This window comes from Eulemur rufifrons, chromosome 19 (assembly GCF_041146395.1).
Source record: "Eulemur rufifrons isolate Redbay chromosome 19, OSU_ERuf_1, whole genome shotgun sequence".
Lineage (NCBI taxonomy): Eukaryota > Metazoa > Chordata > Mammalia > Primates > Lemuridae > Eulemur > Eulemur rufifrons.
Window position 1 is genome coordinate 79,552,849 of NC_091001.1, and position 24,117 is coordinate 79,576,965.

Sequence of the window (24,117 nt, forward strand, 5' to 3'; positions counted from 1 at the left end):
TCAGCTACTCCCACCCTGCCCCAGACCCCCAAGAGTCAGCCAGCACGTGACCGTGCAAGTCCGTCTGCCAGGCCCCCACCCAGGGCAACCTTGCTCTCAGACCCAGACCCAGCCTGGGGCGTCACACAGTGGCTCTGGGCATGAGGACAGGATGCAGAGACAGCAGGTGCTCTGCCTCTGGGCACGTGGCCACCCAGTCTGGTTTCACCCAGCACAACTCGTTTTTCAAATGTCCCAGTTTCAGCCTCCCTTCCTGCAACCCAGGCCAAATTGTCCACCCCCAGATTTCTGTCCCCTGCTCATGGGGCTTGGCTGGGCGATGGCTGGGCCTGCCGGGGGCTGACCTGAGCTAGAGTAGCTGCGAAGGCAGGAGATGGAGGGCGTGTCAGACGCCTTTCGGGATCCGTGCCCTGTCTCATGCACTGCCACCCCCGGCCCACTAGTCAGACCCATTCTTCCTGCTGTGCGCCTCAGGAACGGAGAGTACTAGGCTGCCCCTCTCCTGGCCTCCCTGGAGAACAGGCTGCCCTTGGCTACCCCACGGCCTGCTCTCTGCCCGGTGCCAACCCAGGGAGCGAGAAGTGGCTGCAGAGCCCAGGGAGAAGCCCTGAACCAAACGCAGCTCTCCCACCCTGTGTCTTCCTGGCCAGTTGGGGTGTGTGCCACTTTCTCAGTTACTAGTAACACCCACAACGTGCAGGCTTCTTTGTGGCGGAGCAGGGTCAGAGTGCAAGACATGGTAAGTGAAGGAATCCCCCGTCCAGCAGGGAAGGCGTGTACCACACGAGGCAGAGCTCAGTAGGCTCCCTGCAACACGCACCCAGCGCCGAACTCCCGGCTGGGGTTTCAAGAAAGAGACAGAGACCATTCCTGCCCTTGAGAAGCACAGATGGTCACCACGTGCCATGATCCGTGTCCAAGGCAGGTATAAGCGGGGCTTTAGGAGGCACAAGGGTGAGGCTTCCAGATCAGGGGAGGCTGCCAGGAGCCCACCCCTGGCGTGGCAGCAGGATCTCGCCCTAACCTGTGCCTGATTTAAACCCTGGCTCAAACCGGCCCCGAAACCCAAATATGCTGCTCAGCTGAAGTAAAACAGCTCACCCTTCTCCCCGATTCTGATGACAAGTCTGCATGCTTAAGTTTCCTTTTGGGCTTTTCTATTTATGTTGTCATTGATTACTTTGCTCCTAACTCATCTGATTTCAATTTGGACTGATTTGATCCTAATTTTATTACCATGTAATCTGAATGCACATAATTACTGTAATTATGCTGCTGAGGGAAACAGCTCCTCCATGGTGGGAAGACCTAAATTTAGGGCTTCCTGGCAAGGACGGCTGTTGGCTGGGTGGACCCAAAGCTACCTCAGAGCTGGCAGCCTCCAGGCGCACAGATGCCCTCCCCCGCCCACCCCCAGAGACCGGTATTTTGGGCTTCGTCCCAGTGATGAGCTTGAGGGCCCCCTCCAAAGCCCCGGAAGCAAGCAGGGGTCCGAGCAGGGATTGGGGAGCCCACCCCGCTGCAGGCCCCAGCTCCTACCACCACCCTGCTGCGTGTACTCAGCAGCCACGTGCCACTCACACCCGAGTGCTTGCTCACGAGGGTGCCCTACCTCTAGGGAGCAAGATGCCAATGGTCTTCCCCAAAGACTTGGGGAGCAAGAGGCTTCCCCGATACAGGGCTGGGGAACGCAAGCTGTGATGGAAGGGCCTGCCGCCAGCATGCTGCATGCTCCCTTGCCCTTCGAGCCCAGTCCAAGGCCTCCTCCTCCACGAAGCCTCCCTGACCCTCCAGCCCTCTCCATACTTTGTCAATTATGTCACGCCAGAGGAAGAGACTTATTATTCCCATCTTACAGATGAGGAAACTGAGGCACGGTGAGGTTCAAGACCACCCGGGGGGTGGGCAGTGAAGCTCTTAACCACCCCATCACACTGCCCCTTCCAAAAGCCTAGAGCCCATTATAAGATTGGTCTGCTGCAATTCTCCCCAACCCGGAAGACACCAAAACTCCTCTGCCCCGGGCCAGAAGCCACGTTTTCCCCTCCTCCCGACCATCCACAGTGGGGAGGAGGTGTGAGCACCAGCTAGACAAAGGGAAAGGTGCTGTTTTCACCCACCCTCCTTGTGCTAGGGAGTCAGTCCCTGCAGCAGAGAGAGGGCAAGGCCCACTAGGTGGGCTAGGCAGGGACCCCGCAGACAGATGGGCCAGTCTCCAGTCTTCAGGAAGAAGGGCTAGAACATGGAATTTACAGGGAATTTATCACCTCCCTTCCCAGGGCATGTGATTTATCTGTTGCATGCCCAAGGAGGGGACAGTGGCAGGAAGACTTATAAAGGCTACTAATTATGAAGCACCTGCTGTATGCACCCAGAGCCTGGTGTAACGATGAGGGGAGAGCTGGGGTTGTTAGGTCAACAGGAAGACAGAACAGGCTGTTTCCAGGTACAACATCCACTTTGGGAGACCCTGGGCTCAGAGGGCAGATGAGGAAACCAGGGGACCTGGGGTGGGGGCTGATGGCCCACATGTGGGAGGGATGATGCGTGTGTTCTGTGCCACTTAAAGGGTACAAACAGGAACACCTTCTGACATCAGGAGGCTGACTGGGACTTAAGAAAGCCAAGACTGCCTAGAAGTGAGCCCCAGTTAGAGGAGGTATCTGTGCAGAGGCACCACCCCTGGGCCTAGTGCCGTAGGCCCAAGAGCCCCCACGGTCCTGGAGCAGCTGCCAAACAGACCTGAGGGAGGACCAAGGCAAGGCCTGGGGCCCGGGGGTCCTGGCCCTGTCCTCCTCTGCTGCTCCAAGATGCTGACCTCCTGGGGATCTTGGGGAGCCTGCAGTCATGGCCGCCAGTCGGGGAGAGGCATCTCTTGAGCTACAGCCTCCTAACAGCCCAGCTGCCACAGCAGGGGAGAGTAAGCAGGCAGTGGGGGACAGGCCAGGGGCCGGGGGACTGAGCCAAGAGGAAGGAGAGAAGCCAACAGAAGAGCCGCCTTCTCGTTCTGCCCAGAGCTCGCTCTGCCCACTCAGAATTATGTCCCCTGCAGACTGGATGTCAGGACACCTGAAGCCCCTGAAATGACAGGGCTAGTCTAGGGAACTCCATGGTCTTGCCCACGACCCCGCTGCAGGACCCCTCTCCTTCCCCGATACCTGACTCTCTGGAGACCACACTTCAAGGCTGAACTGCAAACCAGACACCATCCTGAGTCAGGGTCCTGCCCCAGGAGTCCGAGGCTGGCAGTGTCTCAGAGCCTCTCTCCCTGCCCCAGGACCAGAGGCCTTGAAGCTCCCCCACCCCCACCTCACGCACCCTCACAGATGCCGAGATGGGCACAGCCCAGCTCATGCCACCCACCGCCACCCTCCCACTGGAGGCCCCTGCAGCTCACTCACCCAGTGCAGGGACCCAATGCAGACCTTGGCGGCCATCAGGGGTACGGTGGGGTCTGAGGGCCGCAGCTTCACGCACTCCCGCAGCAGCGACACGGCATAGGCCGACTGCAGGAGAAAAAGCAGGACACACCGTCTTTCACAGCCCGGGGTCTCCTGCCTACAGCGGGGGGAGTCCCCCAAATACCCAGGCCTTGCTCTGTGCTCCTCTTCCCCCGAGAGGCAGGCAGAGGCCCAGTGGGGGGAGCCCAGGCCGTGCTGGCAGGCAAGTCCTTCCTGGGGCCTCAGTTTCCGCATCTGGAGAATGGAGGTTGTGACCCCTTGCCCTTAGGTGACGTGACAACAGCAAACATGACAAAAGATGGAAGCTTTCCAAAAGGATTTCGAAGAAGCACAGACATCTTAGAGGCAGAAAGGGGCTCTCTTAACGGGGACTCGGAGGCAGGGCCGTGGCAGGGGCTGAAGGGACGTGCGCAGGCTGGTGGGGAGGAGCGGGGATGTTCCAGCTAGCAGAGCCAGAGAGAACCTGCAGATGGGAATCAGGGGTCCCCAGGGCTCCAGGGCCTCACACTGGACCTGCTGAGGACGGCCAAGTGTGGGGCAGGGGCAGGAGACGAGCACCCAGGGCCAGGCATAAGCCAGGGGTCAGCAAAACGGCCCACAGGCCAGATATGACCTGCTGCCTGTTCCTGTAAATAACATGTTGCTGGGACACAGCCGCGCTCGTTCATTCATATATCGTCTACGGCTGTTTTCACGATACAATGGCAGCGGAATAGTTGCGACAGACTGGCCTGCAAAGTCAAAAACGTCTACTATCTGATCCTTTACAGAAAAAGGATCTGACTCCTGTTCTAAGTGCTTTGTAAATATTGTCATCTAATTTTCTTTCACAACTCTCCTAGGAGGTAGGTGCTATGACCCTACTTTACAGACAAGGAAAGTGAAATGCAGAGTTAGGCAGTTTGTTCAAAGCCACACAGTCCATTAAGTGGCTGAGCTGGCTTTGAACACACGCTGGCTCTAACCACTACCCTACGCTGCCGCTACGGTGGCTACTTGGCCAGAGGAGGCCTGTTTCCCTGCTACACACACACACACACACACACACACACACACACACAGGGCTGGAACATTCTGAGTCCAGCAAACTAAGCAGTAACCCTCCCAGTGTCAGCACCCCTGTGCCCATGTGACCTCAGGTAGGCAGGTCATGTGTGTGTAACTATGACAATTCCCAGGCACTGGGCCTTACCGTGGGCCAACTTCTCCACCATTAATTAGCTGTCACTCTCCCAGCAACTCTGGAGGTACCACTGAGGGAATGGAGGCTCTGGAAGGCTCGCCTGTCCGAGCAGCGGGTGAGTGACAGGCAGAGGCACACTAGGATCCACTGGTCTGTGTCCACCCCGGCCCCCCCGCCTCTCTCCATCTGGCCCCCTCCTTTCCCTGCCATCTAAGGAAGAGCTTTTCTCAACCCAGACGTGATAGATTTCCCTGGGCTCTGGCTCAGACTCACCAGGCCAACCGCAGGTGCCCTTGCCAAGGGTCTGCTCTGGGCCCAGCACTGGGCTAGGGGTTGTGGATCACCCGAGGAAGGGGCAGGAGGCCATGGCCCTTGCCTCAAAGGGCCAACAGAAAGGTTCTGGGAGAGAGGATCAAGGCCACCACCCCCCATGGCTCTCTCGGGAAACTAGAGGGTAGGAGCCAAGCCCAGGAGACTACACGGGGTGCCCAGTGTGGGCCGGAGCCAGGGAGCTGCGTGAAGGGCTCGAAGGCACTGGCAGGCCATCCACCCCCTCCCGAGACCCTCCTCTGTGAATGCCGCTCCACGCCCCTCCACCCACACCCAGCCAGCCTCAGGCTTCTTCTCGGCCTCCTTCCCGGGGCTGCTGACCTCTGGATCCCCACGATGCAAGATTCTCTAACTCTGACCCTCCACGTCCCCCTCCTCCCTTTCCACCCCGCCCCCACGCAGACCAAAGAACCGCTGCTATTTAAGGAGCCATCTGAGGACTCAGCAGTCAGAGGAGCTCACTCTTTTTTTTTTTTTGTCATGCTGGTTACCTAGCAACGCAGCCAATGCAATTGCCGCATGGAGACCAAGAGAAGGAACGACCTAAATCACGCCGCAGAACACATCCGTTATTCCTGCAGGTTGAAGCACCAGATATATTTATACTGCCCAGCCTCACCTTCTGGAAGGCCTTTTGGGTACAATCATAGGGACAGAACCCTGATTTCCTCCTTAGGCTTTTGGCAAAAGCAAGTCTGGCCACTCCTGAGAGCCGCCTTGGACAACCAGGCAGAATGATTAGGTGTGCAGGGTTCCCCAGGGAGGTGAAGAATGCCTTCCAGAACAATCTCCTGCTGCACCAAGTGCACGGGGGCTGTAACCCAGGGTCTCCAGCCCACAGAGCCTCATGCATGAGGAACCCCGACTCCCTGCCTGGGCCCACCTTGCTGGTCTGTGGACGAGCCGGGCTGGGAAAGCAGCTCCCTGGATGCTGGGCCGGTGCCAGGCTGTGTCTGCACCTCTCTGAGCCCAGCTGCTCAGAGGTGGAAGCCCCTTCCTTCCCAGGCTACCACAACACCTTCTCCTGGGCCTGGGGAGAAGGAATTAGAGCTGACTTCCCTGAGCAGTGCGATTTTCTGAGGAGGGGTCCTCAGCTCCTCAAAGGGGTTCATGACTCCTCAGAGGGGTGCAGACCACTGCCCTGGCCCTGGCTGCTCCTAGCAAATGAGCACTCTCACAGGATTGGAGGGGCTTTCTGATTCTTGGAGGCAGGAAGATGCCGCCCATGCCACCGCGAGCTGTCTGCCTGGCTTCTGTCAAGTTCCATCCCCGCCTCCTCCCCGCCCCATCCCCACTACCCGGGCTGGCTGGAGCCTTCAGACCTTCCTGCCCCGGTCACTGTACCCATCCCTGTCCTCAGAACGGTGCATCCTCCCAGCCTCTCCACCTTTGCTCGTGTTGTCTCCTTTGCCTCCAGTTCCTTAGGAGGCTTCCTCTCATTTCCTGGCCCCTGGGGGGCTGGGGCCTCACCCCGTCCGTGTTCTGAATTCTCTCTGAGCCTTGACAAGACCCTGCCTAGCACAGAGCCAAGCAGATCATGTTGTGACTTCAAGATGCTCTAGGGTGGGGGGTGGCAGAAGTGATGGGGGAGGGGGAGGTTTGGGAAGACAAATGCCCAGCGGAGGACCCTCGGCTGGACTTCCCAGCCTCTCCCCACTGCTCCCCCATCCCTGTCCCCGCCAGGACCTGGCCTGCCTGGCTGCCACGGCCCGAGCTGGCTGGCACACCCTCCGAGAGTGGAGGAGGCACTGGCAAGCCCGGGGCCCTCCTCAGAGACGGCTGTGGGGCCAGAAATGGAAAGTGGCACAGATGGGCCGGGGGGCGAGGAATTCCCTCAGCCCCACGAAAGGGCTCTGGGTATTTACAGCTCTTGGAACGATCTGCAAGCTCATGCCACCTTAGTTCCTGCATTCGCAGCATCCTCAGCCCCGACACCCTCAGCACCCAGCTCCGGAAAGGTTTTCCTTTCATGGCACTGCTTAAAATAGAGGCTTATGTAAGTGCAATTCTGAGCTGAGGAAAAACGAGGGGTGCTGCCACAGGGGCGGGTGGACGGAGAGCAGTGGCATGCCCCAGCACCCCTTGCTTTGGGCCGTGCCCCCCGGACCCTGTCCCCACCAGGACCTCCGGCCTCATCCATCACGCAGTTGTCCCCCCAAACTCAGTGTGGGTGCCGCTGCACCGCTGCACCCTTCAACCCCTCCCTCTAGGCAGGTGCACAATCCACAGGCAGACCCGTTCCCGGCGCTCGGTGGGCAGGAAGAAAGCCACAGCCCAGATGGACCCACACCCCGTGCCTGTCTCAGGCAGTCCAATCCGTCGATTCACCAGCAGGGGTGCTCGGCGCCCCTGTTTGTGCACACATACCCAGAGAAAAGCATGCACAGACTCACACCTGCACACGGCACGCTCGTGGCTCGCACACGGACTGGGATTCACGCACCATGTCTGTGTGGCCCTCCCCACACCCCTCCCTCTCCTGGAGACTCAAACCAGGTGCTGGCTAACCAACCACCCCTACCCTCTCCCCAGCACCTAGCTCCAGAACGGCTCTCTGTCCACCTCGGGAAGGGACCCACGGACAGCAGAGCCCCCTGAGGGTGAGTGTGTAACCCCTGGCACCCCCCCGTGCCTTACCTTGCCACAAGCCACCATGGAGAGGGCCACCTGGTACCAAAGGTGAAATTCTCCAAACGCAAACTTCATGGCTCGTTCCAAGCACTGCAGGGGACAGGGGGGAGACAGTCAGACGTCCCTCTCAGGGTCCTCCTGAGCCCGCAGCCATCCCGCACCGTTCCAGAGTAGTGACTGCCCAAGCCACTCTCCTTGGGAGGCTACACGAGATCCGCACTTGGCTCCTGTTGGAGACCCAGGGGTAATCCAGTCCCTGCCACCAGCATGCTGTGTGACCCGCACAAGTCTCTCACCCTCTCTGACCCTTAGTTCCCACCTCCATAACATGTGAATGATCTTACAGAGCAATGGCAAAAAGCAAATGAAAGAAGATTTGTGAAAGTGCCTTCGAAATGTAGATATCCAACAAAAATAACAGCTACCAGTTATTATTATCATGCATGGCCCCGTGCTCAGCTTTTTACATCCACTCCTCCTAACGACCTGGTGAGGGGGGTTCTCTGATTACCCCCACTTCACACATGAGGGAACTGAGACTTGTCCAACTTGCCAAGGTCGCAGGGCCAGCAAGTGGCCGAGCAGCCTTGCATGCAAGTGACAAGTGGACAAGAGGGAAACCGGGGCTCCATCCGAGTTCCTTTATGCACTGCCCGACTCCTGGGCCATACCTCTGAGAGCATGATGTACTGCCCCCTCCTGCCCAGTGTGATGCTCAGGAGGTCATAGATGGCCACAGCATTCTGCAGGCTCACCGTCCGGTCCTCCTCCTGCTCTGGCACCCGGCTCAGCACCACGTCCCGAGTTGCCTGGGGTAGGGGACAGACATTGTTTGGGAAAAAGTGAGGACAGAGACAGGCAGGTGTCTGTCCCCACAGGGCTCCCACCTTGCTGGCCCAGTGACTATCACCTTTTCGTCACTGGCCCAGAGTAGGCAGGTGGCCACACTCCTGGAAACAGCCTTTCCCCATCCCCACGAAGGCCCTCTCCGCAGAGAGAAAACCCTCACCCTCAGCCCAGGTGGGGGTGAGGGAGCAGTTCTGAGCGCCAAGTTCCAGGGACTCAATTTGTTATTCTGGAATATCTCAAACCTATAGAAAAATTGCAAGAACAGGACCATAACCATAAGCCCAACATCAATTGTTGACGTGCACCACAGTTGCTTTGTTCCTCTGCATTATGGAATTATCATGGTCTTTCTCACTCCAGGATCCTGCCCTGCACTCAGGTGCTGTCTCCTCAGTCTCCTTTCACCTGGAAGAGGCGCCGGCCTTTCCCTTCCCTGAGACCGGCGTTTGTGAGGCGTACAGGCCAGTTGCTTTGTGGAACGGTCCCTGGTGTGTTTGCAACTCTCCACAACTACAGCAAGAGCCGCAGATGAGACCTGAAACCACCTGGACAGCTCGTGTGGCTCTGCTCAACCCTCAGGAGGGAGCCTGGGCTGTGGCTGGCCCCTCAGTGTCCTCCTCAGCCCCCCAGGACCCCCCAGGACTCCTGCCCAACACCCCAGACCCTATCTCGGCTCCTGCCAATCACAGAACTCTCCTCCCCGCCCCTCCTCAGGGGAAGCTCCCCCACTCTCAAGGACTCCGTTCCTGGCATCCAGTGCTGGGGACGTCAGTAGCTCACAGGGTCGCCAGATGGCTGCAGGGGTGGGGGAGGAGGGGAAATGTGCCTTCTGGGTAGGCGATTCTGTATCATTTGAAGAGCGGAGCTCCTCACCACCAAGCCTGAACCCCCGTCAGGGATGGGGGACCCTTTTTCCTGTGGTCTGCGGCAGGCGGCCCACCCCCTGCCCACCTCCATATCCTGGGGGCAGCATTTGGTGGGGGCAGAAGAGCAGGGCACAGAGGGAGAGGATGACCAGCTGCAGGAGTCCTGGGGGGCTCTGAGCAGCAAAGGGCAGGGGCCAGGCTGGGGACACTCTGGGGCCTGAAATGACAGTCACAGCCCCCCCCCCCGCACCCCCCTCCCCAAGGCTGTGCCTGAACTGGAGCAGAGCTGGGCTCTCACCAGATGCTCCTGCTGGCTGCTCCCAACGTCCTCCTCCCTCGTCCTCGCCCCCCCCCCCCCACCAAAGGGGGCTCCTTCCCGCACCAGTCTCCCTCGGTCTAAACCTCCTTCCCTGCAACGGGGCTCGCCCTCCTCTGCCTCTGCACACAGGACCTCAGGGAGAAGGACATGGCCCTCCTGACAGAACAAAAAGGAGCTGCTGGCCCTAGAAAGCTGGGTCTCCCTCGTCACATCCATACGATCCTTCCTGTCCTCAGCTGGGCCTCAGAGCCTCCCTCCAGGCAGGACTACCCGCCCGTCCTGCAGGTGGGGGCTGGGGAGGCAGAAGCCCAGGCCCTGGACTGCAGATTCTGGGTGTGCCCTACACTGCAGGGATGAAGTGCATTCTCCTACGGGCCCCTGGGAGCCAAATGCATCCAAGACCCAAGGAGGTGACTCCCCCTGGGGGACACCTCAGTCAACAAGGCAGAAAGAAGGCTGGGGTCCCAACGGCTGCCCCTCCAGCCACAATTGGTGAATGCTGCCCACTCCCCCAAGGACATGGACGGGCCCAAAAGAGGACACTAGGATGCCTGGAAATCCCAGACAGGCTGAGCACCAGAGCCAGCCTGGGGAACGGGAGCTGGCCAGGAGCTCCAGAGGGTTGAGGGAGAGGAGTGGAGAGGGAACGTGCCAAGAAATCCCCTCCTTCCCATGCGATCCACCCACACAGCCACCAACAGGAAGAAAAGAAACGCAGGGAGAGGCTTGGCAGGAGCTATCTCACGGAGCCAAGCAGGGACACAACCCTCGCTCTGTCCCCCCTGGGGGATGTGCCTCCCCACTCCTCCAGCCCCGGCAACTCCCCAGCTCTGGCCATGCAGGGTGGGGCCCACAGAGGCAGGGCCATGCGAGGATGAGCAGACAGGCCCTGGCATCAGGGAGACCAGGAGGTAGCAGCAGTGCGGGACGCACACACCCGAGTGGAACCCGACCTGGAAGACTGGTGAGAGAGAGACAGGTCTTGACAGCAGGGGACGGGGCCTGGCCGTCTGCGGGGTGGCCTGTCTGCAGAGGTGGGGCAAAGCCCGGCTGGGCACCCAGGGTCTAAGGACCAGCTCGCCATGGAAGACCCGTGGCCTTCCCAGGTGGTGAGCAGCCAGTGTGACCATGGCCCTGAGGATCGAGTCCAAGCTCCTTTCTGTAGCTGTCTACCTGGCTGGCTGCTCTCCAGCCACAGGAAACGCCCTGCTGCTTCCTACTGTCACCATGGCCTGTCATTGGTACTGCTACGGTTCCCTCTGTCAACCTGGACACCTCCTGGCTCCTCACAACCCAACTCGGGTGCCCCTTCCTGCAGCAGCATCCAACTCCCCTCCCGTATCTCTCAACACTGGCCTGTGCCCAGCCCCAAGCCCTGGCCCCCGGCTCACCCCCCGGCTCACCAGCGCTTGCGGCAGGGCAGTGTCTTGCTCCCCTCTAGACGCCTGGCCCCTGGCACAGCCTCGCACACAGAGCTGGACTCAGTCCACCTTTGCAGAGCAAGTGACACTTGAGAGAGAAAAACTGTGGGCCTGGTGTGGAAACTTGCCCCGTCCACCTTGGACTTTGACCTTTAAGAGAACAGTGCCTGGATGTGTGTCTGGTGGGAGAGAGGGGTGGATTTCCAGAACTGGGCATGAGTTAGGTCCGAAGAATAGGACCAGAGGAGAGGGGTGCAGAAGCACAAATCTTCAGGGTGGTGACAGCCCCCAAAAGGCAGACAGCAAGGGTCCTGGGGACGTGTGAACTGGTGCCTGTGCCAAGACTGAAGCGTGGTTCCCCAGAGGAGAGCCGGAAGCAGAAGTCAGCCCAGTGGTTACGATGGCTCTGGGGCAGCGCTGTGGTGGATGGGGCAGAAAGAAGGCGGGCGTGGGGGCTGGCGGGGCTGGCGGGCAATCCACAGCAGAGGGGCAGCTCCGCTCAGGGGCCAGAGCAAGCCTGCAGGCCAGGGCTGCAGACACCGCAGGAGCTGCGTGCCCCTCCCCAGCGCCCCCAGCCTCCTGCTCCCTCCTCCCTGGGCTCACTGCCCTCAGGCCACACGGTGCTCCCCAAGCTCCAGCAGGCCCCTGAACTACTCCCAGCCACATTCTTTCCCTTCCACCATTTAAATGGTCTCAGAATCCTGCTTTTTCCAGAAAACCTTTCAGATCAAATGCAGTAACAGATGTGAACATGATTGTGACCCTTAAGATAATACACAAATGCTAAACCTTCTCGCCCTCCTCCTCCTCCTCCTCCTCCTCCTTACTGTTCTCACAATGGCAGAATATTCTCCCCTGGTTTCTCCCTGCCTAGCGCTCACTGCCATAACCCCCATGCCCACCCCCAGGCCCACCTCTGGTGATGCACTGCTATCCTATGGTCCGTGCATTTAACGCCAGGCAGGGCTCACGCAGTTGTCCTGCTCCTAGCCTTTGTCCCTCTGGCTGCTCTCCCAAGGCAGCCTCTCCTAGACTAAAGAACATTCCCAGCAAGGCTTCTGGCAGGTCAGAAGAGAGGAAGCCAAAGAAACAATGCTCCTCCCCTACCCCTGCCATCCAAAGCTCTGCACTGCCAGCGTGACCCTCTTCTGGTCTTTAGACAAGTGTCCACGAAGCAAGTATGGGGCCTCATGAAAAGCCCAGGAGGGAATCTCTATTTCCCTGGGGAAGGCTGGCCCACAAGAAACCTAAGGCAGGGGCTACTCCTGATCAAACAGCCAGCCCTATGTGTGCACCAGGCATTACCCTTTTAGGAGCTGAATTTTCAACGTCCACCATCTCCTCTGCCCCCAGGGTAACCCCATGGAGGGGGCAGGAATAAAACCACTGACCCCCATTACAGAAAATGACACTGAGCCCCCAAAGGTGAACTGTCTTGTGCAAGATCCCAGGGAGTTGAGGCTGAGCCTCGAGGCCAGGCCAGGACTGCTGCCACTTGCCATGCTCTCCTGCCTCGAGGATCCTCTGCCAGCTCTTCCTGACCTAGCAGGATGCAAGCCCAGTTCCTACCCTCTGCTGGTTGCAGGGCCTCAGGTGGCACTGACCTTCCCTCTGCCCAGCCCTGTTTCTCCTCCCTAATCCTGGACACAGTCTAGGGGAAGGAAAGGGAACTAGCTTGTGGCACACTTTCTACACAGCATCTCATAACTCTCCCAACAACCTTCTCAGGTACTACGGCCCTATTGTATAGATGAACACTGAGTGAGGCCCAGGGAGGCCAGGTAAGCTGCCCAGTGCATACAGAGGGGCTAAGACCAAAAGTAGGACCCCTGCAGGCCTTGGGTGCTGCTTCTCTGCAAAGAACATGCTCCCTGGGCAACGTGTCCACAGCCTGCTCCGCCCCATTCTCAGAGGCACCTCTCCATTGGCCAAGGAATGAGCCTCGGGGGCCTGCTGCTGATGCCCCCCAAAATCACCCTGAGAAGAAGTCTCACGGCAACACGTGCCCAACGCCTGCCCCTCCCTGGAAGATGCTGTGATGTTGTGCTAGTGCCGTTGCCCCCTCACTGGCAGATGTAATTACCACCAGCTCTAGAGCTTCCAGTCCACAGAGGTGAGAAACAGCATGCTCTGCGACGTGTCCTATCCACCCAGCCGCCCAGGCGGGGGCCACGCTAGGCCCCATGGTCCTGCTGCATCAGGCTCCTGCAGCAGAAATCACAGCTCTTCCTGCCAGCGAGGGAGAGACGCTCTCCCACCTCTACTGAACCAAGGGCCCTGGGCTGGCAGCGTCATTAGACCCTTTACCCTTGCAGCCTTTAGCAGGGCAAGGCCTTGTGTTGGAGCAAACCATGTGCCAAAAGCTGGAACAATCTGTGCTCATCTGCTGAGTCCCTAATGGAATCAAGCCCAGGAAACTTTTTTTTTTTTTTAAACTGAATGGTATCCTCAATCTAATTTATCTTCTCCTGACCCGATCTGAACCTCAATGTCTTCAGAAATGACTAGGTTAGAGCCAAGTATTTATCAGGACAAAATGAACATGTATTGAATAACCAAAATGTACCACGCACCTCTGTGTTTATTTTTTTTCTTATACGCCCAAACTCCTATAAAAGAGGTCTTATTAGCTCCGTTTTACAGATAAGAAAACAGGCTTGGTGGGTAAGAAATTTGCCCAGGCCACACAGGCTGTAAATGGCAAATTCAAGATTTAAATTGCGAGTTGCCCAGCACTGGGCATGGTACAAAGTTAGTTTGCTAACCTGCAGGGTCCCAGTCCCCAGAGACCTCCCCATCCACCCACCCTCACTCAAGAACAGGCCTCTGTTCTCTTTCCATTTCCAAGAGGCTACACAGGCAACAACCTCTTCCTCCACTAAATGAAAGAGGATCCCAAGGGTTCAGTTTGCTTTAGCACATATTTTTGGCCCTGGACTAGTATTTTAGAAATGACAAAGATTCCTCTATCTTCTAGTTCCCCAACTGTTTGAAAAAACCAGGCTGGTTTGATACATGGTTCCTTCAAAAATAAGAATTTACCTTAGGGGTTCAGCAGATTGGGATAATTTCTTCTGGTTTGGGGACCAGGATTCCCTCCACATCCCTGGGCACACAGTACACTAGGTGGGAGTACATTTGGGACAAGGACAGTGATTGAACTGTTCATCATTGCGTCTACAGTGCTGATCATGGTCTGGCTGCTCCAACACGATTACATGAATGGATGGTTTGTGGGTGGATGGATGAATGCACTGATGGATGGATGAATGGGTGGGTAGGTGGATGGATGAATGAATGTGAGTGGATTGTGGGTAGGTGGATGGATGGATGGATGGATGGATGGATGGATAAATGGGTGGGTAGATGGATAGTGGGTGGGTGAATGGACGGACAGGTAGATGGATGAATGGGAGGATGGATGGATGGATGAATGGGTGGGTAGATGGATGGATGAATGGGTGGGTAGATGGATAGTGGGTGGGTGAATGGATGGACAGATGGATGGATGAATGGGAGGGTGGATGGATGGATGAATGGGTGGGTGGATGATGAATGGATAGTTGCATTGGTGGATGAATGGATGGTGGATGGATTTTCAAATGTCCTTTTGGCTCTAAAGTCTCAAAACTGGGTCCAAAACGCAAATCTTCAACCAGTTATATCTCATATCCCTTGCATTCCTGTGAAAGCATTAGTAAGCTTTCTATCTACCTCTTGAAAGACAAGGGCTCCCTCATCCATTCTGATCACACAGTCAGCTATAACAAAAACCATGTCCAAGGCACCAGCCCCACACCATGCAGCTACTCGTCTGAGTTCCAACCCAGAAAATAGGCGCTGCCATGCTCAGGAAGCCTGCAAACACTGCTACCTGGAACACCTGCTCTGGACATCCTGGAGGTGGGGAGCGATGAAGATTATGCCTCTTGGCTTGGCTCTGCAGCGTAATGAGTTCTGCAAGTATCAGAAGAACCCAAGCTACTGTTCTAGAGGCTTTTCCTCAAGCCCATCATCTGCAGCCAAACCCAGCCACCATCCAAGGGAGAAGAGAAAAGCCCTGCAGGTACATGGAGGCCAGGCTGAGGGTACATGGGAGGTTGGCATAGTGGAGCCCACACCCCAGTTCTCTCACTGACCAAGAATGTGACTGGTGGGAAGGAGGATGCAACACAAAGGCAGGTCTGGTCACTCTGAGAAACGGTTTCCCGAGCCACAGTCCAGATCCAGCACCAGGGTGGAAAGGCCTCTGCAGACAAGACACGAAAGCTAAGTCCATCGCCAACACTCTCCCTCAAATTCCTCAAGTTGCTAAATGTCTGACAGGCTGGGTACAGCCAGGGGGAACAAACCAGCCAACCTCATAAGAGATGCCTCCTGCCGGCCTCACTACAAACAGCGTCTGAGAAGTTCCTCTGTCCTGCATGCTACAGCTACTTCCCAGGACACTGCCTGGCCGGTTGACCTGGACCCTGGTCTCCTGGGCAGGGTGGCCTGCCACACTCTCTCTTGTAAAAGGGAAAGAACTGCTTGGAAGGAAACCATATAGTCAGGCAAATCCACCTGGCGCCAAGTTCTAGTAAGAGGCCGTCTTCCACTTTGAGACACAGGGTAGCTCGAGGTTTTGGGGGCAGGAGGATATCCTTAATGGAAGGACACCTGAACTTTGGTCCTGGGGACCCAGATCAAGCACTGGGTACAGAGAGTGACTTGGGAAGACAGAACCCAGCCTCGATCCCTGCTGAGGAGAAAACCGGTGACGATTCTCACAGTGACAGGCATATCCCTGTTCATAAAGCCCTCCCCAAGATTTGCTGTGTTTGATCCTCAAAATTACCTCCTTGGCCCTTTTACACGCGGGAGAACCAAGAATGAGAGTTAGCAAGGGGACGAGTGCGGATGGAGGTCCAGGAGCCCAGGCCGTGTGTCCTGTTTATGGAGATGGACATGGTTCAAACCATGCTGCAAGGCTTATTAGTACGTGACTTTGACCAAGAAACGTACCTGTCCTGGACCTCGCTTTCGTCATCTGTAAGATGGGAACATACGGCATTAGATTGAACTCTATGAAACTATGGTTTTTGTAGGTCATCAACATTTGAAAATTGGCAATTTCAAATGGCTCAACATACCACCCCCCTATCAGCTTGGAAGCAGGAAGAGAAAGGGCCTAAGAAATGGTCCTGTTTTCACCCTTTCAGCGTTTTCCTGTGGACTACACTGTAACCCTCAGCAGACAAAGGTGACAATAATGACCCGTGTTTCCAGAGACAGGGGGTCCAGTGCAGCCTCAGGTGACGGTGCACGAGGTGAGACTCGGGGGTGGGCGTGGGAGTGCTGGTCTGCATCTGGGGTTCCATATTCGAACTGGGGTTCCGCCTGTAGTCCGAGCCCATTTCCTGTGAAAAGCGTGCTGTTCTCCCATGAAAATCAGATCTGGCACTTGGTACCTCCATCTCCACATCTGGCTGAGGAGCTACGTGTCCCCTCTGCTGAGCAACCATTGCCCACCTCACAAGCAAACATTTCAGGACCACGCCCCGACCAGCTCGCACTCCGGATCCAAATAGCCACACCCTACGTGGGAACCCTCGGATCCGACATGCACCAGCCTGGTGAGGAAGGACACAGTCTCCCTGCCCAACGGTCCGGCTGCCTGCTCCTGTCTACCTGCCTAGAGCCCTGAGGAGCCAGAGGCAACCCAACAGCCAAAGCTCTCTGAACAAGCCTTGGGGGCATCACATGGTCCCACATGTCCAAAGGAACACTCATTTCTGACTGCTCAGGGATCCAGCTCATGAGGTCTTATTTTTTGTTTGTTTTTTCCTTTTTTTGTTTTTTGTTTTAGAGACAGGGTCTCACTCCATAGCCCAGGCTGGAGTGCAGCGGCATCATCATAGCTCACCGCAGTCTCCAACTCCTGGGCTCAAGTGATCCTTCTGCCACAGCCTCCCGAATAGCTGAGATTACAAGTCCATCTCACCATGTCTGGATGATTTTTCATTTTTTTTTTTTTTTTTTTAGAGATGGGGTCTTGCTATGTTTGCCCAGGCTGTTCTCCAACTCCTGGCCTTAAGTGATTCTCCCACCTCGGCCTCCCAAATTGCTGGGATCACAGGTGTGAGCCACTGCACCCGGGCTGGGTCTTGGTTTCTTAACCTCTACATCCACATGCTGCTCTCAGATGCATTGCCTTAAAAAAACAAAACCTATTTATCGATCTGGTTCCCAGCTCACCAGCCCTGTGCTGAGCCTCCAAAGCACCTTGGCACTGGGAAAACACTGCCTGGCATCGTGGCCACCGTGCATGCATGTGCGTGTGTATATGCGTGCGTGTGTGTGTGTGTATGTGTGTGTGTCTGCCTCGCCTCCCCACCCAGGGCAGAGGCGATGGGTCTTGTGAAAAAGTCTAAGCGGCTCTTCACATGTGCTGTGTCCAGTGCACCCTGTCCCCTCCTCTGCTCTCTGCCCTACACACACAGCCTTCACACACGGACGCCCTGGATACTGCAGTTAATGCATGTATTGCCCACTTCCCTCACTGCAGTGCAAGCTCCACGAAGACAGGGAGCTTCTGTTTTGTTTGTTGCAGTATCTCTGGTGTGTAGAACAGGGCCTGGCACAAACTAGATGCTCGAGAAATAGTTGTTGCATGACCGAATGCATTTCTTCTACAGGCACACCTACCTCTGTGAGTTACTGTCATCTTGCAGGGATTGGGTCCTGGCCCCAAACTAATGAGCGGCAGAGCTGGGACCTGAATCCAGGCCTTCTGCCTCCAAAGCGCACTCTCCTTCCACTCCCTACCCCTACTCTCTTGTGTCTGTCACAGAACCCAGCACAGAGCTGCTCAACACACACTGCTGACTTGTTGATAGTCATCTTTTTAATCCCCAAAGATGCGGGTGGGGACTCGTGCATTCAGTCCCTACTCATCTGGGGGTAGTACACCAGCCTCCAAACACAGCCTTGTGCAGCCAAACCCAAACCTAACAAGCTACACTTGCCCCTGCTATGGGGGAACAGGTCCAAGAAGCACTTGCTTTAGGGACATCTCTAGTGGACAGAGCTTGGCCAGGCCATGGGTGGCTGTCCCTGAGCCCCACATCCCTACCCACAGGGGCAAAGGGCCAGAGGACCCTGAGGAACACCCTGGAGCTTACCATGGACTCGCTGATGAGGAGGAGCAGGAGGGCTTCCTCGATGTTGTCCTTGGGGCAGTAGAGGCTGAAAGACACAAACGGCCCAGCTCAAGCACACCCCTCCCCAGGCAGCACCGCGGCCCACCATGCCGGCCCTTCTGTCCTGGAGTCAACACTGCCCTGTAAGGTGACCCTCTCTGCATAATTCATGGGCACCAGATACCACCTGCATCTTTAACAGGCTCCAGAGTTATGAATCTGCCGGGCCAGAATCCTGCAGATGCTCCTGGGGAAGAAACGCCCCTTCCAGCACCAGCACTGCAGGAGGTGGCTGCAGGAAGCGAGGAGGCGAGGAGCGAGGAAGAGCAGGAATAAAGTGCCACCGGATGGCCACAGACCCCACCTTCAATAGTTGGCACAAACGAGAGAGGTGTGTCACATAAGACTATTAGGAAGATAGGTAACCTCCAAACAATTTGTTTGACCTCTGGGTGCCTTCTAGGATTCTCCCCCCAACTTATACCCCAAGACCTGCCTTATCTAGTCTATGTGGCTCCAGCTGAGACCAAAGAGCTTGCCTGGTGGTCAGTGGGTGGAGACCAGAGGAGAACACGGGGCAGAGAGGAGCCACCGGCAGGGACTTGCATGAGGTGCAAGCACTGGGATGGCCCAGTAGGGCAGCTAGAACTTACTTGTCTCCTTCATAGAGGTGAGGTTTCCGCAGGGCCTGCGTGACGAAGGAATTCTCCTCCTTGCCCATGAACTCGGGCAGAGGGTGGGACAGGGGACTCCAGTAGCACTCCTCGCTCAGGGAGTGCAGCAGGACCCCCGCCAGGTGCTTGGCCGCCATCTGGCAGAGAAGGAGGCACTCAGATCCAGGCACAGTCTTTGGCCCCCCCCCCGTGGAATGGCCTAGAAAGCCCTCCACCCGCCACCCAGCCAAATCTGCCCGCCTGCAACGTGCTGCCCCTCTGGAGCCCCCGACTCCCTCCACTCCCAAGGAGTCCTCTCACTTCTCTCCGTCCTCCCAGCACTGAGGCTCCCGCCCCTCCTGTTGGCTATGGCTGGCTCCTACTTTATCTTTTCTCTTCTTTCCTCTCCTAGACAAGAGGTGCATTTCCTCCCTCTCCTGATCCCCTGGAGCCCAGCCCAGCTCTGAGTGTTCACAGGCCCTTGCAGTGTCGGAAAAGAGCATAAAGCCCGGGCACAGGCAGCTCTCTCTATGGATGCCTTTCTGATACTTGGCTGAGAATTCCAGCGTGAGAAGCAGCTGTGGCTCTGACTTTGGATGAACTAAGGCCTAAGAGGGCAGGCCTGTGATGGGGCAGGCAAGCAGGGTCATTGTCATTTATTAGGATCATAAACAAATCCCTAAGAATCACCATACTGCCTTGCTAGGGAAGGGCTGGCCGCAGACCTGAACTCTGAGCCAGCGCCAGGGGCTACGTGCAGTGCTGTGATGAGAAGGATGCTGAGGTGCCGTCCCGGCTTAGCGGGAAGGAATGCTGAGGCTGGGCACTGATGTCTGCCACGTGCAGGGGAGGGCGGGAGCAGGCACATGACCCGCTGCCGTCCCTGGTCAGGGGCCGCCGGCAAAGACTTCTGCTGCCTCCCACTGAACCTGACCCCTGAATAAGCCAGCCACTGCCAGCACCCCAGGTTACCACTTTGAAGTTCTGAGTTGCTTTGGTCTCCACACTCCGGAGAATCTCCCGGAGCTCTCTCATGCCCTTCACAACGTTCCTAGAGGGAGGACAGTAGTAGAGTCGTCACCAGCCAAGCTCCCACAAAGACATTCTCAGCGACCTGCACACCCAGGAGGAGCTGCCTGCTGGTGTTTCACCTGAACACATCCAGTGAGTGGAGTGAAAAGTCAGAGCTGTAACACCAGGACCCTAGAGGCTCAGGACACCGATAACGAGGAGCACACAGCCCCTCGGCAACGTGGGCTTCCAGCTCACCACCAGGATTGGTACGTGAGTGTTTCAAACAAGGTGTTATCTTGGCCCAAGAGTCCTGGGCTGGTGTCAGACTTTCTGACCTGAGTCAGCCTCAATTTCTCCACCTTCACCTGCTACATCTGGTCAACACTGGAGTCCGTCCTGACCTCGCAGTCCCTGCTACCACGGCCTGGACTGGCCAGTTTCACCCCCTCCAGTCAGCACTCTGTGCCTTGAAACAATTTTCAAGTGTGTCAAAGTGTGACCCACAGTGAGAAACACATCTCACACCGCAATCCAGTATATGCACACACTTTCCTCGCATAGAACTGAATTTTCTCGACACAGTACCTGTCTCTACTGCGTACAGTAACACTGCTATTTTCTATTTTACTACTTCCTCTACCCACCTGTTGTGACATGCTGGCTGCAGCCCCCTAAATAGATTTTGCAACCCACTAACAGGCTGTGAAGAACTTCTCCCACCACCCCTTGGGGTCTAGCTGACAGGCGAAAGTCATCTGGGTGCTCCCAACATGAGCCCCCACGGTGACCTCTGGGGCTTTTACAATCCAGGCCAGGCCCCCAGAGCAGCTTCCTGGGGCTGTGTGGCCTGCCCCTCACTTCTCCCACCTCCGCCTCCGCACTCAAGCAAGTCCTTTCTGGCCCACTGCGGCTCCCTATGTCACGTCTTACACAGGCGTCCCCCACTGCCTTAAACAGCCGTTCCCATTCATCCTTCAGAGACCAGTTCCCATGTCACTTCCTCCATGAAGCCTTCCCAGGTCCCTCCCTATACCTCCCTGCCTGCCTGTGTCTCACAGCCCATTAATTCCTCTTCTGAGGCAAGTGCAGCCCCTTGAGATCAGTTTCCACCTGCAGTCTGGCCCCGCACACTGTGGCCTCCTGAGGGCAGGGCTCGTATCACCAGTTCCTGAGGCTCAGCCCCAGGAGCCCCTGCTATGCAGTGTGCGCTCCGTCAAGCCCGAGGAGGGCCCTGCTCATTTGCTCAGGATTCCCGGGGTCACACCACGCAAGGGGCAGCAGAGGCTGCCGGCCAGCAAATTCAGCAAAGGAAAGATTACAGAGGGTGAAGAGCCAAAGCTGGTAGCCAGGAAAGTCACACGAGCCCCTCCTTCAACTTTCATGCACAGGATGGTCTCCTGGGGGCTTTGGGGCCTGGAAGCCCTGAAAGGACAAGTGTGCAGACCAAGTCCCTTGCCTTCTGAGAAGCTCTGGCTTCAGAAAAGCAAGCCCAAAATGTGCAAAATACTAACACTATGAACACAGACTCCTGTTTTTATGGCTGAGAATGGAGACAAATTCCACCCTGGGGTAGAGTTGGAGTCACAGTGACCTTCCCTGGCTGGCCCAGTGCTCTGAAGAACTGGGACTGGCGAGCAGGATGGAAACCTCACCCCCCAGAGATGTTTCACATCCATGTGGCCCAGGACAGTGAGCTCCCCTCTGTGGGCCGCAGTCTCCTTGTCTGTGAAAGGAGGACTTGCAGTTAGCTCAGCGTCCCCCAGGCTTCTGCTGCCTGCACACAACGTTTACCATGTTTGCCTCTAGCTGCACATCACCAGAACTGTTATCCATGTAATACTTTCATTTACATCTTCTTTTTACTTCAGTAGATAGCTCACCTTACTAAAAAATATCTGACATCATGGGTTTGGTGTGCTGGTTATTTATTTAATTTTTTGCCAGTAAATATTAAATATAGGAGTATTTTTTAAAGTTAGTGTGTGTCACTTAAAACCACCTGTGGATTACTAGAGGTTCTTGTCCCAGATTCTGAGAAGTGATGGTTTAGACCAGAGGGTCTCAAAGTGTGGTCCCTGGAGTAGCAGCATCGGCAGCCCAGGAACTTGCTAGAAATGTAGATTCTCAAGACCCCCCCCCAGACCTGCTGAATTGGAAACTGGGGTGGGGTCCAGCAAGTTGGGTTTTATCAAATCTCTGGGGAGCTCTGGAGACACTTAGGGTTGAGAACCACTGGTTTAGATAATGCCCCAGTGTCTTCTAGTTCTCCTGGTCTAAGAAGCCAGGGTTCAGAAGGGATGCTCTCACACAAAAACCCCAGCCATACAGCCAGATCCTAAGTCTGTAACCTTGGGACAGTGAGGCAGCCTCTCTGAGTCCTACTCTTTCCTCATTTCCTCATAGTGCCATCAGGCAAATGACATACACAAAGCCCCAAGCACACCCAGGTCTGTGGTAGAGGCTCACTAAATACTATTTTCCTTTCTCCTCCTAATTTGGGTCTTAAAGATCTTATTACTCATGTTTTAACTGACATGATTTTGCATGGAAATTCAGGAGCTAATGAGTAGGGGGAGAGCACAGAAGTGCCTGGGGGGACCCTCCAGGTTTGTGTCCACCGTTCTTCTACCAGCCCCTACCCACGGGGGACATAAGAACAGGAGTCCCTGCTAGATAAATCAAGCCCAAGGACAGACTTGGAGGCCCCCCACAAGAAGCATCTTCAGTTCTACTTCAGAAAAGAACCCAGTGGTGGACAGAGGCCACAGGTCAGGCCAGGTCAGCTAAGGGGATAGCCCAGCACCAGCCACCACCAGGAGAGAGAAGGAAGACACAGACTTTGCGAGCTCCCAGCAGAGAGAGGAAATGGCTGACTCTGGGACTTCAGTCTGCACAAGAGCTCTGCCCTGGCAGTCGGGCCAAACAGCCACAGAATGAGGCAGGCTGGACCCTGGAGCTGCCCCAGGGCCCTACGGCCCAGAGGAGGCCGGCAGCTCCCGGAACCTGTGGGTGATTTTCCACTCTGCAGGCTACCTGCCAGCCTCTGCCCTGGCAGCCCGGCCCTGGCTGCTACCAGGGGGCCAAAGCCAAGAGTGACCCTTCTTCTCACTCTACTGCAAGGACTGTCCTCTCTCTGCCATTGACGGGCGAACTCAGCCTTTAGTCGTCACATCGACACTTCAGGACCGGCAGACTGGCAGCACCTGGGGGCTTGGGGAAGATGGAGGCTCTCAGGGACCTTGCCACCCCCAGCACATACACAGTAGAGGGGTCAGCACTGCATTTTAACCAGACCCTGGGTCCAAAAGTTGTGTCCTTTTACTATTTCAAATCGATAAGGGATTTTGGCATACAAAGCCGCTCCCAGGAATTCTTTAGCAAAGCAAATAATCACCCTCAGGCATGTTTGGGGTAAATCCCAATATTTATTGAATGTCCTTAAAGAGAAAAATCAACACAGAGGTTCCAGTGGCCGGTGCTGCACAGGGAGAGATCTGGGGTCCCAGCAACACTGACCTGTTCTGTCATGTTGGGAATGACCCCTCTGAGCAACGAGAGACCAGACAGGGCTTCTCGAAGGCTCCCCAGATGGCCTCAAGCCTGAGCAGCCCCGTCCCCGGTGGAGCCGGGGCTTTTCCGAGCTGTTTGGGGCTGCCCTGGGAGAGGCCAGCTTGAAAGATCTCTTTGTTCTCGTCTCTCACGCTGACCTTTCTGAGCAAAGCTGCTCACTTTTAACAATATCCAAACAGGGCCTCAAACAAACTCTGGCCCAGAAATAGGCTGCGTGGGGAGAAGCCAGGAAGCCGTTTATTCCAACTCAAGTAAAGCCTGATTGGGCAGGAACAGAAAGAGGTGTGGGTGTGGGGATGGATCAAGGACACGGCTTGTCTTGGGGCGGCCCCCAGGTGGGACGTGCAAGGCGCTGGTAAGCTCCTCCGGTCCCCTTGGCAGCAGCAGGCAGTGGGGCACGTTTTGCAAAGCCCTTCCCCTTATTCAGTCCTCGCAGCTTTCGATGAGGTCGGTGAGGCAGGCAGGGTCTGTCACCCCGGCACCAGCAATGTGTGTGGCGCACAGAAGGCACTAGAGAAATTATTGCTGAATAAATCAATCCCCAAGTGCCAATGGCAAAACTGAAGCCTGGAAGACGCCTGCCCTTCCAGGCCACCACTTACCCAATAGGAGAGGTGGGCTTATGGCAGGCACAAAGGG

The 24,117-nt window shown here is 56.4% G+C and overlaps 1 protein-coding gene across 2 annotated transcripts in view; it reads right to left on the minus strand.

Moving 5' to 3' along the window:
* Window positions 1–24,117, minus strand: part of TTC7A (tetratricopeptide repeat domain 7A) — a 117,290-nt gene that overhangs the window by 54,487 nt on the left and 38,686 nt on the right. The window contains exons 6-11 of one of the 2 annotated variants that reach the window (XM_069494933.1): window positions 19,867–19,945; window positions 18,895–19,052; window positions 18,224–18,287; window positions 8,277–8,414; window positions 7,612–7,695; window positions 3,402–3,506 (exon numbers count right to left, since the gene is read on the minus strand). In XM_069494933.1, coding sequence (XP_069351034.1) covers window positions 3,402–3,506; window positions 7,612–7,695; window positions 8,277–8,414; window positions 18,224–18,287; window positions 18,895–19,052; window positions 19,867–19,945 — 628 coding nt within the window. The remainder of the gene's footprint in view (window positions 1–3,401; window positions 3,507–7,611; window positions 7,696–8,276; window positions 8,415–18,223; window positions 18,288–18,894; window positions 19,053–19,866; window positions 19,946–24,117) is intronic. The other variant, XM_069494934.1, reaches the window with a different exon arrangement.